At 38.6% G+C, this 16,851-nt stretch overlaps 2 protein-coding genes across 2 annotated transcripts in view; both read right to left on the bottom strand.

The window, feature by feature from the left end:
* Positions 1-16,851, bottom strand: part of OR10AL42 (olfactory receptor family 10 subfamily AL member 42) — an 80,651-nt gene that overhangs the window by 8,985 nt on the left and 54,815 nt on the right. The gene's annotated exons all lie outside the window — the stretch shown is intronic.
* On the bottom strand, positions 7,695-8,672 carry OR10AL43 (olfactory receptor family 10 subfamily AL member 43). The gene has a single exon (NM_001390622.1). The coding sequence runs from the start codon at positions 8,670-8,672 to the stop codon at positions 7,695-7,697; it is 978 nt and encodes a 325-aa protein (NP_001377551.1).

Genomic DNA, 16,851 nt, shown 5'->3' with positions numbered 1-16,851 from the left:
GCTATCTAGGTTGGTCATATCTTTCCTTCCAAGGAGTAAGCGTCTTTTAATTTCATGGCTGCAGTCACCATCTGCAGTGATTTTGGAGCCCCCCAAAATAAAGTCGGACACTGTTTCCACTGTTTCCCCATCTATTTGCCATGAAGTGATGGGACCAGATGCCATGATCTTCGTTTTCTGAATGTTGATCTTTAAGCCAACTTTTTCACTCTCCACTTTCAGTTTCATCAAGAGGCTTTTGAGTTCCTCTTCACTTTCTGTCATATGGGTGCTGTCATCTGCATATCTGTGGTTATTGATATTTCTCCCGGCAATCTTGATTCCAGCTTGTGCTTCTTCCAGCCCAGTGTTTCTTATGATGTACTCTGCATATAAGTTAAATAAGCAGGATGATAATATACAGCCTTGACATACTCCTTTTCCTATTTGGAACCAGTCTGTTGTTCCATGTCCAGTTCTAACTGTTGCTTCCTGACCTGCATATAGGTTTCTCAAGAGGAAAGTCAGGTAGTCTGGTATTCCCATCTCTTTCAGAATTTCCCACAGTTTATTGTGATCCACACAGTCAAAGGCTTTGGCATAGTCAATAAAGCAGAAATAGATGTTTTTCTGGAACTCTCTTGCTTTTTCGATGATCCAGCAGATGTTGGCAATTTGATCTCTGGTTCCTCTGCCTTTTCTAAAACCAGCTTGAACATCTGGAAGTTCACGGTTCACGTATTGCTGAAGCCTGGCTTGGAGAAGTTTGAGCATTACTTGACTAGCATGTGAGATGTGTGCAGTTGTGCGGTAGTTTGAACATTCTTTGGCACTGCCTTTCTTTGGGATTTCCTGGGGCTTCCCTGGTGGCTCAGAGGGTACAGTGTCTGCCTGCAATGCAGGAGACCTGGGTTTGATCCTTGGGTCAGGAAGATCCCCTGTAGAAGGCGAATGGCTAACCCACTCCAGTACTCTTGCCTGGAAAATCCCATGGACAGAGAAGCCTGGTAGACTACAGTCCATGGGATCGCAAAGAGTCAGACATGACTGAACAACTTCACACTCACTTTCTTTGGGATTGGAATGAAAACTGACCTTTTCCAGTCCTGTGGCCACTGCTGAGTTTTCCAAATTTGCTGGCATATTGAGTGCAGCACTTTCACAGTATCATCTTTCAGGATTTGAAATAGCTCAACTGGAATTTTGTCACCTCCACTAGCTTTGTTCATAGTGATGCTTTCTAAGGCCCACTTGACTTCACATTCTAGGATGTCTGGCTTTAGGTGAGTGATCACACCAGCATGATTATCTGGGTCCTGAAGATCTCTTTTGTACAGTTCTTCTGTGTATTCTTGCCACCTCTTCTTAATATCTTCTGCTTCTGTTAGGTCCATATCATTTCTGTCCTTTCTCGAGCCCATCTTTGCATGAAATGTTCCCTTTGTATCTCTAATTTTTTTGAAGAGATCTCTAGTCTTTCCCATTCAAAAATACAATATTATAAATATTAAAAAATTCAATCACAAAAATTATAAAATATGTATATGAAATTTGCTTTAAAAATAGGGCCTTCTATATGTGAGACAGCAAAAGAGACACAGATGTAAAGAACAGACTTTTGAACTCTGTGGGGGAAGGCGAGAGTGGGATGATTTGAGAGAATAGCATTGAAACATGTATATTACCATATGTGAAATAGATAGCCAGTCCAGGTTTGATGCATGAGACAGGGTGCTCAGGGCCGGTGTACTGGGATGACCCAGAGGGATGGGATGGGGATGGAGGTTGGAGCAGGGTTCAGGATGGGGAACGCATGTACACCCATAGCTGATTTTTGTCAATGTATGGCAAAAACTACTACAATATGTAAAGTAATTAGCCTCCAATTAAAATAAATTATTTAATTAAAAAATAAAATAGGGTCTTTTTTTTTTTTCAAAGTAATAGTAGGTTATAAAAATGAGAATTATCTAGGAATTTCTCTGGAGCTATTGAGGGCAATGTAGGGTCAGTTCAGTTTCAGATAGTTCCTTGTTCTAGCTTATACTTCTTCTCAAGGTCTATAGGCACCTTCCAATGCTTAGTCAATGCTAACTACATGGTTTAAATCTGTTGCACCTATCACTTCCAGAGTTGTTCCCTCTTCTTTGTTTATTTTGGCTTCCTCTGTTTTCAAGTCTCTCCAGTGTCTAATTTCTGCCCTGACACAAGGGGGCAAAGGTGGTCACTTAGTTAGGCTCACTTGTTCAGTTGTGCTGTGGGGAGGACAGAACACTGCAAACAAATGTCACTGGCGTGTGTGGGGAGTGCTCCCAGTGTATAAACCACAATGGGTTTGCCCCAGCTCATGTTGTGTGTGCTTTTCTGGTCTACACTGCTCAGGCTCCAGGTTGCTCTGCAGGGGAATTGTCCAAAGCGGGCCCTGGGTTTCGTGCACTTCCTAGGTCTAAGACACTCAGATTCAGGTTCTCGGGTACTCCGCAAAGGCACAAATTTGGTTGGGCCTGCGTTTTGTGCCCTTCCCAGGTCCTAGCAGCTCAGGCGACCAGGTGCTTGGCAAGGACACTGTCCCAGGTGAATCGTGCATCTTAATCACCTCCTCAGTCCTGGCCACTTGGTTTCTTGGGTGCGCTGCAGGAGTGCCGTCTCAGGTGTGCCGTGTGTCTCCTTTGGGGAGCTGATCTCTGGCTGTGACCATCCTGGCAGATGTCAACTGTCTAGGATCTTAGGAACACTTGATTAGCAACTAGGAGCCTGCTCACAGTTTGGTGGGGGATGCCATCTCTGGGGCCGAGATTGCCCTTTGCCTTCCGGTTCTGGCTGTCGCCAGCCTTCCTCTCTGCCTCCCATGGGTGGATGGGCTGGTCTGCAGTTGGCTAGCTCTCCTCTGGTATTCGCTCAGTCCTTTGTTATGTGAGCAAGCCAGGCTGTGCCTTAGGTTAGAGCTTTTCGAGGGGAAAGTTCTCTTTCTCTATCTTTTTTTTTCCTCTTTCTGGCTATCCCACAGTTTGTGATGCTATCTCATGTTAGCTCCCTCAGATTGTCCTCAGCGCATTCAGACCTGGTCCTTACCCTAAGCCTGCAACCTGCGCCTCCCTGTTCAGCCCCCGCTCGCTGGTGGCAGATGCAAAGAGTGTCTGGGCTACTTCTCCACTGGGAGTTGTGGTTAGGCGCCTATTCTGTGGGTTTTTTTTTTTTTTTCCTCCCAATCATGTTGCACTCTGAGATTCCAAAACTCCCCACAGGCCCGCTGGTAAGAGGGTTTCCTGGTGTTTGGAAACTTTTCCTTCTTCACGACTCCCTCCCTGGTATGGGTCTCCATCCCTAACTCTTTTGTCTCTCTTTTTGTCTTTTGTATTTTGTCCTACCTGCTTTTAAAGAGAATGGGCTGCCTTTCTGGGTGCATGGTGTCTTCTGCCAGTGTTCGGAAGTTGTTTTGTGGAAGTTGCTCAACATTCAAATGATCTTTGGATGAATTTGTGGGGGAGAATGTGGTTTCCCCATCCTATTCCTTCACCATCTTCCCCATTTCCAATTGTTTACTTTTTCTAGATTCCATGTAGAAGTGATAACATGGAGTGTTTATATTGATATTTAATATATATATGTTATATATATATTATAATCTCCCCTTTATCTCCTTTATCCATTCAAATGTTGGTGAACACTAAGGTTGCTTCCATATCTTGGCTATTGTAAATAATGCTGCAATGAACGTTGGATTGTACATATCTGTTCAAATTAGTGTTTTTGTTTTCTTCAGATATATATACTCAGGAATGGAATTGCTGGATTGTAGAGTAGTTGTACTTTTAGTGTTTGAAAACCTCTAGTAAGTTTTCTGCAGTGGCTGTATCAGTTTACATTCCCATCAAGGGTCTAAAAGAGTTTCTTTTTTCCACATTCTTGCCAACATTTGTTGTTTGTAAAGTTTTGGATGATAACCATTCTGATAGGTATGAGGTAATGTCTCATTCTGGTTTTGATTTGCATTTCTCTAATAATTAATGATGTGGAACATCCTTTTTTTTGGGGGGGAAACTACAACTGGTAAATTTATTTCCTTTATTTTAGGTCAAATAATACTTAAACATTTAAGCTGTAATTTTAATGTTTTCATTTTATTTTTTTAATTTAAATTTATTTATTTTAATTGGATGCTAATTACTTTACAGTATTGTATTTGTTCTGCCACACATCAACATGAATGTGCCTGTTAGCCATCTATATGTCTTCTTTGGAAAAATGTCTATTCATGCTTTCTGCCTATTTTTTGATTGAGTTTTTTGGTCTTATTGATACTGAGTTATATGAGCTGTTTATATATTTTGGATATTAACCACTTACCAGTCATACCATTTACAAATATTTTCTCCCATTCAGTCGGTCATCTTTTTGTGGATTATCATTTTGTTTTATATATATATATATATATACACACACACATATATATATACATACACATGTATATATTTCCTGTGCAAAAGCTTTTTAACATTAAGTAGGTCTAGTTTGTTTTTGCTTTTGTTTCTTTTGCCTTAGCATACAGATTCAAAAAAATGTTGCTATGATTTATCTCAAAGAGTGTTCTGCCTATTTTCTCTCTTAGGAGTTTTATGGATTCTGGTCTTAAATTTAGGTCTTTAATCGATTTTGAGTTTATTTTTTTTATATGATGAGTGGAAATGTTGCAGACATTCTTTTACATATAAATGTTCAGTTTTTGATCATTTCAGACTTACAAAACTTTTCAAAACTAGTAAAGTAAACAGATATGATGATGCTATACAAATTGTTTTTAACTTTCCTTCCATGCCACGCTCAGTTGCTTCAATCATGTTCAACTCTGTGCGACCCAATGGACTGTAGCTTGCTAGGCTCCTCTGTCCATGGGATTCTCCAAGGCAAGAATACTGGAGTCAGTTTCCATTCCCTCCTCCAGGGGATCTTCCCAGCCCAGGGATGGAGCCTGTGGCAGGATGGAGTTCTTGCATCTTCTGCATTGCAGGCAGATTCTTGACCACTGAACTCCCAGAAAGCCTGTTACTTGCCTTAATTTTTAATAAATAATCATTTTTAAGATTAATAAGCACATGTAAAAGTAATAATCTTTAATGCCTACAGATAACTCCTGCCTACTTCTATAGTGTAATTGTCAAGTAGTTATTTTCACGTGTTCAGATTATTTCTATTCTTCATTAGGTGCACACAGATACAAATAAACACCACAGTGTATTATGTTTTGGTCTTTGGTGAACTAAATAGCTTTTGGTAAAATGAGCATATCTGGCAAAACACATCTTTGTCATTAGTGAACATCACTACCATTCTGTGATTGTAGCATCATCACATCTTTTTCTCAGCCTTATTGAGATAAAATAATAAAAATTGTCAAGAGTTAGACTTAAGGTGGGTAATGTGATGATTTTATATTGTCATTGTGAAATGATTACCACAATCAAGTTAAGTAACATATTCACTGTCTCACATAGCTATCCTTTGTGTATGTGGGTGATAGGAACAGTTAAGGTCTACTTTGTTAGCAAATTTCAAACACAGTACAGTATTATTAACTACAGTCAGCATGCTCTATGTTAGATTGCTAGAACTTATTCATTCTATCTGTAAATTGTCATGGCAGCAGTCAGAGGTCTTCTTTCCTTGTCACATTATCACTACTATGAGTAGTTATTAATCACTTATAGATCACAGCACCTCCCTGAGAACTTGATGTTCAAATTTAAGGTAATGCTTCTATAGATGACTAGAGGTACTTGATTATGTTGTAACTATGTTCATTTCTCTTAAGAGAAAGTTTTTGAATGAGTTCCAAATATATTCTTTCAGAATTCATCTGCACGTATGTACATTTGGTAAACTACATAAAAATTAAAATTGCTTTTATTAATTATGTTTAGTTCAGCTTTATTCTTCCTTTCTTGAATTTAAATCTGATTTCTCTTTCTTTTAAAAAATTTTTTTACTATGGAGACTCTCGGTAAAAATTTCTCATATTATTCTGCAACAAATTCCTCTGAATTTTATGACTTTTCTCTTTTGGATGGTTACCTATTTTCATAGTACCCACAACTCAAAAAAAAATTTATTTAACTCTATGCTGCTACTGCTGCTTCTAAGTCGCTCAGTCATGTCAGACTCTGTGCGACCCCATAGACGGCAGCCCACCAGGCTCCCCCATCCCTGGGATTCTCCAGGGAAGAACACTGGAATGGGTTGCCATTTCCTTCTCCAATGCATGAAAGTAAAAAGTGGAAGTGAAGTCGCTCAGTCATGTCCGACTCTTAGGGACCCCATGGACTGCAGCCTACAGGCTCCTCCATCCATGGATTTTCCAGGCAAGAGTATTGGAGTGGGGTGCCATTGCCTTCTCCGAATTAGTAAGGATAAAAAATTTTAAAATATTTTTATGGAAGGAAATATTTCACATCATAGAGTTGTTTGGGAACTAAGAGTCGCAAGAGACAGATATTTGTGGAAGCGCTACTCAGCGACCAGAATGTGAAAGTGAAAGTCGCTAAGTCCTGTCTGACTCTGCAACCCCATGGACTGACCATGGAATTTTCCAGGCTAGAATATTGGAGTGGGTAGCCTTTCCCTTCTCCAGGGGATCTTCCCCACCCAGGAAAGGAACCAGGGTCTTTTGCATTGCAGGCGGATTCTTTACCAACTGAGCTATGAGGGAAGCCCTCCCAGTGACCAGAGCAGAAGTCATATGAACCTCTCATGGACTGGTGGTGGTGGTGGCTTAGTAGCTAAGTCATGTCTGACTCTTGTGACCCCGTGGACTGTAGCCCACCAGGTTCCTCTGTCCATGGGATTCTCCAGGCAAGAATACTGGAGTGGGTTGCCATTTCCTTCTCCAGGGATCTTCCCTACCCAGGAATCGAACCCGAGTCTCCTGTGTTGCAGGCAGATTCTTTACCAACTGAGCTACAAGGGAAGCCCTTATAGTGCTTTATCCTCTCATGGACTAGAAAATGCCTAAAGGTATAGGTAAGAATGTCCTAGACTTCTGAGATATAAGCTGGTAATTTGTACTTTAAGCCTGTGCATGCACGTGGATTAAGTTGCTTTGTCGTGTCTGACTCTTTCCGACCCTATGGACCATAACCCACCAGGATCCTCTCTCCATGGGATTCTCCAGGCAAGAATACTGGAGTGAGTTACTGTGCTTCCTTCAGGGGATCTTCCCAGCCCAGGGATTGAACTCACATCTCTTACGTCTCCTACATTGGCAGATGGGTTCTTTGCCACTAGTGCCACCTGGGAAGCCCCATTTTAAGTCTGTACATTAACCTAAACTGAAATATTTTGGAAAACCTGTCTAGTACTGGACTTACGTATCAAAATTCTTTGGTAGCCAATTTCATTCCAGAACTTGACAATCAGAACTGTAGCAATAAGAAGACTGCTGTCTCCAAAATTACAATTGCTGTTATTAAAGAAGGTTATTACAAAACAGTTTGACAAGTGCATTTTTTCTCCCTTCCTTCCTTTTCTTTCTTTCCTTTTAGATTGAGTATGCATCTTTTTCAAAGAGAAATTTTTATGGTCCTCTAGTATGTTGTTGCTGTTTAGTCACAAGTTGTGTCCAGCTCTTCTGCAACACCATGGATTGTGCCCTGCAAGACTCTTCTGTCTGTGAGATATCCCAGGAAAGAATGTTTAAGTGGGTTGCTATTTGTACCCATGAGTCAAAGCTTTTTCTTGCCCAGAGTTCTCCAAAGAGCTGTCTTGACTTCCTTGTTCCGTAAACTGTAGATGATAGGGTTGAGCATGGATGTCACCACTGTGTAGAAGAGGGCCAGGAGTTTATCTACCCCAGGTGAATGGCTAGACTTGGGCCTCAAATAGCTGACAGATGCTGAGCCATAGAATAGCGTTACTACCAGTAGGTGGGAAGAACAGGTAGAAAGAGCTTTTCGGCGACCTTCAGGGGATGACATGATGAGCACGGCAGCTAAAATTCTGACATAAGAAGCAATGATTAATAAAAATGGGCTGGAAATGCAAAGAGTGGCCACAACAAAGACTGCAGCCTCATTATGGGATGTATCCCCACAGGCTAGTGCCAGAATAGGGGGGAGGTCACAGAAGAAGTGGTCTATTTCACAGGGGCCGCAGAAGTCCAAAGAAAAAATATAGTTGGTTTGGCCCAAGCTTACTATGCAACCCACACCCCAAGAAACCATTGCTAAATGGACGCACACTCCACGACTCATTCGTGTTGCATAGTGAAGTGGGGAGCATATGGCCGTATAGCGATCAAAAGCCATGGCTGCCAAAAGATAGCATTCACTGATCCCAAATAAGGCAAAGAAAAACATCTGTGTAGCACAGCCCTCCCGAGAGATTCCTCGGGCCTCACTCACAAGGCTCTGCAGCATCTTGGGTATGACAGAGCAAGTGTATCCAATCTCCAAGAGAGACAAGTTGGCCAGGAAGAAGTACATGGGGGTATGGAGGACTGAATTGGTCCAGATGGCAAGGGCTATGAGAGCATTGCCTGTCAGTGATGCTAAGAACATGAGTAAGATGAAGGAAAATAAAAGCCAACACTGTTCGGTTAACTCAGAGAATTTGGTAAATGCAAAGTGTTTCACAGACATGCTATTGTCTCTCCACAAGGAACAATTGATGCTCATGACCTGAAAAAAAGAAAGGCAGGTCATTAAAAGATTCTTTTAGCTGGAAATATAAATCTTTATATTGCTCTTAACAAGCTCAAGTCAGAGATAAATTTCTTACCTCTAGTTTTAAAAGTTTGGAAGTTACACTGATCCTGTTGCCAAATCTAGTCAGCAGACATAAAATGGAAAAAAATTTCCCTTTTATATCTAGTCAGCAGGCATAAAATGGAAAAAAAATTTCAGCACAATTAGCTTTTATCCCATTATTTTATCAAATAAAGTTATCATATCTAAATATTTATTTCCTATTGTCTTGCCACTGACTTGCTTTCTTCACTCATTCATTCTACAAGTATTTGTTGAATTCAGAGTATTTTCAGAGTATTTTTCAGTTACTGTTCATGGGTCCTGAGATTAAACAATGGACAAAAAAGGATGGAAACAAGTGGACTCATTCAAAATTCTGTTAAATATGAAATAACAACTCTGAATGATTACAAAACCCTTGGTGGATATGATTTTGAAAAATTTATTCACACATCAAGTATTCTATTATGATGCATTTACACTTAAAGCATTTATAAACATTTACTGTGTACTGTATCTAGTTAAATTAATTAATATAGTTTAATGTATATATTCCCCATGTAGCAACACAATTCAGTTAAGGTTGTAGTAAAGAAACAGAGCTAATAGTCTATTATCTTTTTTTTGAACCCAAAACATTTTCTTAAATATCTTCAGTTCTCAATAATAGCCTATGCAGTTGCATAAAAACTCTGATTGTGGAGAAGTTGTCATCTCTTTTATCAGTTAAATACACAAATATGTTATTAATATAATACTTACTAATTCTATCTTCCTGTACCTAGGAAGAACTGCTATTTCCTCAGTGACACTGATGGAGGAAACAAGGAAGAAATCCAAACCAGAAATGGAGAATGCCTCACTCTTTCTTAAGTAGGGACATCACAAAGATTTCATTTCATAAGTATACTGTCCCATTTAGACTGCAGACAGTAAATGCAAATGCTTGTGTTGGGAGTGAGAGTCAGGGTCGTGCGGCATGGGAGAAAGCAGCTGGTGGATGATACACTGGATGGCTGACTGTGCAAAGGCCAATGTATGCTGCCAGTCATTTGATAGTCTTAGCCCCACAGGATGAATAAAAAGTTATCCTGTGATAAGTACTTCCTACAGCTTCACAAAGTTCAGAGATAATTGAAAAAATAAGATGTCTAGAAAGGTCTGTGAGTGCCTCTAAATAATTAAACTTACAAAGAATTATATTCTGTCTATAAATAATTATTACATCATAGAGAGATAAATGTATGGGTCTGCTTGGGGTGAGAATACAAACAAATGTAGTCAAATTCCCTTCTCCCTCCCTGTCACTGGGAATAGTACTACACGAGGCAAAATCTGATTTTTTTCATGACATTTTCTGTTTTTTTCAGGGTTTACTCTCTGTTGACCTTTGTCCAGGGACCCTGAGATCCATGTAGTAGAGGTCAGTTTTATGTACATATCAAGAATATTTAACTTTAATCATTGTCTACTGAAAGAGAGGGAGGTCCTCAAGGGCAGCTGTCAGGGGTCTGTAGATAGGAGCGTCACGGCAGTACAACAGACGGCTTGGCACAGACATTCTTCAGGCTTTTACCTCATACATTTTCTGGACTTAAAGCTTCTAATTAATCATTTTTGTGAAGAAAAGGTGATGAAGCCCTTCCTGTCTTTCTTGCTGAGTTGTTTTGAGTTAAAATGCAAACATGACAGAGGCAAGCCATGAATGAAAAATAAGGAGTTAAAGTGCACTTCATCAGCATAAAAAACTCTTGCCTTTTACTAGTCTCATGTTAAGAAACTCAGAGGATGATGTGTGCCATACCCTCTATTATAACCAGTCTGTAAAAATAATCTATTTAATGTACATATGTGTAAAAATGAGTTTGCTGTACAGCAGAGATTGACACAGCATCTTAAATCAACTATACTTCAATAAAAAGCCTATGTTAAGATTTGGTTATCAAGAAAATATGCACTGATATTAATCTGAAGATATAGGAGTTTCATGCCCAATAATAAATTGTATTTGTCTATCTCTACTCAATGTAATAAGAGATTGAGTGATCAATGAACATCAACAAGATTCTGATGGTTTGAATTTTGGAATGGAGTTTCAGTGATAATTAGATGTATGAAGAGATAGAGGAAGGAGACAAGATAATTTTAATAGCTCAATGGGTTGGCTTCATGTGCCACCTTACTCAACCCCAAGATCCAAGACAAGTACATTCTGTATAGTTCTGCTTTGGAAATAATCTAGCACAAGTGATTCATTTTGGGTCCGTGCCACATAATCAGAAATGCTCCTTAACTAATTCAGTCCCTTATTAATCTCTGTTCTCTTAATGAAATGTTTCTTTGTTTCCCATCAGTCAAAGGAAAACATGAAACATTATTAGATATTTTACCTGAAACACTTAGTACAGTGCCTGGCATACAAGAAAAACTCAATAAATATTCAACTCTTTGCAACCCAATGGGCTGTACAGTCCATTGAATTCTCCAGGCTACAGTACTGGAGTGGGTACTATTTCCCTTCTTCAGGGGATCTTACCAACCCAGGGATCAAACCCAGGTTTCCCACATTGCAGGTGGGTTCTTAACCAACTGAGCTATCAGGGAAGCCCCAGTAAATATTAATCTTTGTTATGCTGAAATTGTCATTTCTAAATGATCAAGTAGTAGATACTGTTTATGTAAATTGGTCATTAGTTTGTAGAGAAGATTTCCCATTGCTTTCCACAATTCACCCATAGTCATTTCATTGAGGACTTAATATTTAGCTGGGTGATGCCTTAACATAACCCAGACGAACTATGTTATCGTTTCATTGGAATAACATGCACAAGATAATCTAGGCATTTATATTACCCAACAATAAGAGACATATCTATTTCCTGAGAAGTAATTATTTTGAAACAATTTGCAGCAATATTATGACAGAGCTACTGGCAAACTGAGTAGATATTTATACACTTCAGAGAAGAAGAAAAGACCTGATTAAAATAATCTCCAGAACTGAATAATGCTTTGGGTATTATCTATCCATTTTAGCATTTTAATAGACTGTCTTCCACAACCTTCTTTTTTCAAGACATCAGTTTTATCACATACCTTTAATTCTAAACTTTGAGTGAAAAAAATAAATGGTTTTTACTTCTGATGAGCCAGTAGCTAATTTTGTCTGCAGGCTCTCCATTTAACCTCCCAAAGTTCAGAGGATATAAATCTCCACATCCTCACTCCTAAGACCATGCACTGAGAAGATTTTGCTGTGGTCAGGACCATGTCTGATTTCATGAAGGCTGTGTGTCTCTTAACAGAGCATCATGTCCTTCCTAGCAATGCTCTCATGGCTAACACACAAAGACACACAGGCACACACACACACAAGCATGCAAGACTGTGCTGATTACATAATGATGATGTTTGGACTTTCCTCATCCTGAAACATTAAGAATTATGAATATTTATACTTCGTTTCTTCTTCTTGCTCTGAATCCATATCCTGCCTTCCTTTCTCAGGAGACATATTCTTCTCACTAGAGTATGTCAGGAAGCAGTTTGATTCTCTCAGGAATTGCCATGGACAGGTCTGTCTCTATCTGTTGGGGAGTATGAGTATTCAGAAAGCAAAATAAATAAATATAAAAGATAATGTAAAAAGAAAAGTAAAAGTAAATCAACAGCAATATATAATGAATAACCTATAGTATAGATAGCTGCTATCATAGACTGTGTACACAATGTGATATTAATTCAAGGGAAATCTACTACTGGAACCAAATATGTATGTGACCACTCTATACTATTAATATAGAATATTCACATTTAAATTTTTGTTTGAATTAAACTAAGTAGTTATCAAAAGTAATTATGAAAATGATGTAACTTTCATGTCATATTAATAGTATATTGATGCATTTAGTATTTATTTTGATTATTATAAAAAACTCAATAAATCATAATAATCTTCTAATCTTCTAGTAACATGAGTTTGACAAAGTACCTTTTTGTTTGTATCAAAAGTAAAAAAACCTGAGTCAAAGATATATATTATGATGATGAAAAAACTGTATGATACTTAATATTTTTTGTTTAAATGATATAAAAAAGTGGATAAGATAATAAATACCTATTATTGACATGATATGAAGGCAAAGGAAAAAGCCTACAGAAGAGTAAGTTGTCATTTGTTTTTTTAATTGGAGTAAATTTTTTTACAATGTTAGTTTCTGCTGTACAAGGACATGAATTACTTATGTGTATATACATATCCCTTCCATTGTGAATCTCCCTTCCATACCCACAATTCCACCCTTACCAGTCATTCACAGAACACCAAACAGAGCTTCCCACCAGCTAATTTTGCTACCTGATTCTAGAAAAAAAGTTTAAATTCTTCCTCTTTTGGGGGAATATAGCTTTATTCCTCTGCTCAGATTCATATTCCTTTATTTATTTATTTTACTTTATAATATTGTATTGATTTTGCCACACATTGACATGATCTGCCATGGGTGTACATGTGTTCCCCATCCTGAACCCCTCTCCCACCTCCCTCACCATCCCATCCCTCTGGGTCATCCCAGTGCACCAGCCCCGAGCACCCTATATCATCATATTCCTTTAAAAATTGTTGTGTGTCCTTTAAAAATTGTTGGGCTTCCCTGGTGGCTGAGTTGATAAAGAATCTGCCTGCAATATGGGAGACCTGAGTTCGATCTGGGTTGGGAAGATCCCCTGGAGAAGTGAATAGCTACCCACTTCAGTATTATGGCCTGGAGAATTGTATGGACTGTATAGTCCATGGTGTTGCAAAGAGTTGGACATTACTGAGCAACTTTCACACATGCATGCTTAATATACAAAAAGTTGAATATATTTAATGTATGCATTTTGATGAATTTGGAAATGGGCCTATACATATGATACTGCCATCAAAAACAATATAAACCATCACCTCCAAAGACTCCTTGTGCTCCACGCATTTTTTTGTTTGTTTGTTTGTTTGTGAGATGAGCACTGGTCATGAGTTTGTGCACTTTAAAACTTAAGAGGGCAGAAATCCATTCTTTGAAGATGTATTTTGTCACTATTGATTTCTGAGTGGAAGACAATTACAATTCTGAAATGAGTTGTCTTTACAGGTCTAAAAGATAAAGAAGTGATCTAAACAGCTCTAAACAGTCTCTATAGCTAAGTTTTCAACTTAAATCTTGAATTTTGTACTCTAAACAGAAGTTACCATTTTGTCTAAATAAGATTAAGTTAAACAAAGGTTATCTTAACTAATAAAAATGATCAGAGATATTATGTAACCTCACAGAATTTTTATTTTTCTTGCTTTGTGTGCATGTTTATGTCAAATTTAAAAACCTTTTATGGCACATCAGCTGCCTATCAGCCAACTTTTAAAGTTGTTTAGAATTATTTGTGAAGTAAATATACCAAAGTCCATTTGTCTCAAGAACTGGACCAAGCACCAAGACGGTCTGTTCTGTTTCAAAAAAATGAATCTGTATTGCAGTTAATTCTTGTTCAGGAAAACATATGATTTATCATCCAATAATTTGCTTAGACCTTGATTTGCTAGACCAGAAGACATGCCAGAAATATCTAAATCACTCTTGTTGTTCTTACCCATTAATTTTTCACTATACAGCATTATGCTGATTTCTGTATTGGCAGGCAGATTCTTTACCACTGCACCACCAGGGAAGCACTGTAATGTTGATTTCTAACCGTATTTTAAACACCAAATAAATGTAATATCCTTTAATTTGCTTTAAAAAATGTGATGTTTTATGACAGAGTTTGAAGTTCGATGTGAGTCCTAGAACTAATTTTGACACTTTCAACTTTTAACGATACAGATTCTAAACCTCAAAAATATGCTTACATTGTTGAAGTAATCAATTTTCTGTCTATTCTAGAAATACAAATATTTTCTTTTTCATCCTGATTCTTGCACAGTTTCAAAAAGCATTCCTGGCTGTCCCCACTATGCATGAAATGGTTCCATGTTGTGGTTTATTATTAACATCACTATCTTGTTCTCTCACTGATTCAGAAGGCTCATGCTTATGATATATACAAGGAACATTAAGAAATCCGTATGTTTTGTCCAGATATTTTATTCATTTTATATTTAATGATACATTCCTTAGTTAAAATTATAAAACATTGCACACTTGCTTGTTAGAGTAACAATGTGTTGTTAAAAGATTAGTAGCAATTAGATAAATTGAGGTGGATAAACTTTTGGCCATAGGAAACATCACTACAAACAAAGCTAGTGGAGGTAATGGATTTCCAGTTGAGCTATTTCAAATCCTAAAAGATGATGCTGTGAAAGTGCTACACTCAATATGCCAGCAAATTTGGAAATCTCAGCAGTGGCCACAAGACTGGAAAAGGTCAGTTTTCATTCCAATTGCAAAGAAAGGCAATGCCGAAGAATGCACAAACTACCACAAAATTGCACTCATCTCACACGCTAGTAAAGTAATACTCAAAATTCTCCAAGCCAAGCTTCCGCACTACGTGAACTATGAAATTCCAGATGTTCAAGCTGGTTTTAGAAAAGGCAGAGGAACCAGAGATCAAATTGCCAACATCTGCTGGATCATCAAAAAAGCAAAAGAGTTCCAGCAAAACATCTATTTCTGCTTTGCTGACTATGCCAAAGCCTTTGACTGTGTGGATCACAATAAACTGTGGAAAATCTGAAAGAGATGGGAATACCAGACCACCTGACCTGCCTCTTGAGAAACCTGTATGTAGGTCAGGAAGCAACAGTTAGAATTGGACATGGAACAACAGACTGGTTCCAATTTGGGAAAAAAGTACGTCAAAGATGTACTCTGTGGGAGAGGGAGAGGGTGGGAAGATTTGGGAGAATGGCAATGAAACATGTAAAATATCATGTAGGAAACGAGTTGCCAGTCCAGGTTTGATGCACGATGCTGGATGCTTGGGGCTGGTGCACTGGGAGGGCCCAGAGGGATGGTATGGGGAGGGAGGAGGGAGGAGGGCTCGGGATGGGGAACACATGTATACCTGTGGCGGATTCATTTTGATATTTGGCAAAACTAATACAATTATGTAAAGTTTAAAAATAAAATAAAATTAGAAAAAAAAAAGATGTATATTGTCACCCTGCTTATTTAACTTATATGCAGAGTACATCATGAGAAACTCTGGACTAGATGAAGCACATGTTGGAATCAGAATTGCTGGGAGAAATATCAATAACCTCAGAAATGCAGATGATGCCACCCTTATGGCAGAACGTGAAGAACTAAAGAGCCTCTTGATGAAAGTGAAGAAGGAGAGTGAAAAAGTTGGATTAAAGCTCAACATTCAGAAAACTAAGATCATGGCATCCGGTCCCATCACTTCATGGGAAATAGATGGGGAAACAGTGGAAACAGTGTCACTTTATTTTTTGGGACTCCAAAATCACTGCAGATGGTGATTGCAGCCATGAAATTTAAAGACTCTTACTCCTTGGAAGGAAAATTATGACCAACCTAGACAGCATATTCAAAAGCAGAGACATTACTTTGCCAACAAAGGTCCATCTAGTCAAGGCTATGGTTTTTCCAGTGGTCATGCATGGATGTGAGAGTTGGACTGTGAAGAAAGCTGAGCCCCAAAGAATTGATGCTTTTGAACTGTGGTGTTGGAGAAGACTCTTGAGAGTCCCTTGGACTGCAAGGAGATCCAACCAGTCCATTCTAAAGGAGGGATCAGTCCTGGGTGTTCATTGGGAGGAATGATGCTAAAGCTGAAACTCCAGTACTTTGGGCACCTCATGCAAAGAGTTGACTCACTGGAAAAGACTCTGATGCTGGGAGGGATTGGGGGCAGGAGGAGAAGGGGACGATAGAGGATGAGATGGCTGGATGGCATCAGTGACTCGATGGACATGAGTTTGAGTGAACTCCGGGATTTAGTGATGGACAGGGAGGCCTGCTGTGCTGCAATTCATGGGTCACAAAGAGTTGGACACGACTGAGGGACTGAACTGAACTGATTAGTTTATATTATAGTTTACAGTACTTCAAAAAAAATTGTTTAACAGCCATTATTTCAGTATATATCAAACAGAATAATTTTTTAAATATATTTCCACGGAATGCCCTTA

The sequence above is a fragment of the Bos taurus genome, chromosome 23, assembly GCF_002263795.3.
Source record: "Bos taurus isolate L1 Dominette 01449 registration number 42190680 breed Hereford chromosome 23, ARS-UCD2.0, whole genome shotgun sequence".
Lineage (NCBI taxonomy): Eukaryota > Metazoa > Chordata > Mammalia > Artiodactyla > Bovidae > Bos > Bos taurus.
Note: the sequence above shows the minus strand (reverse complement) of the source record. Positions and strands in the feature narration are given on the sequence as shown.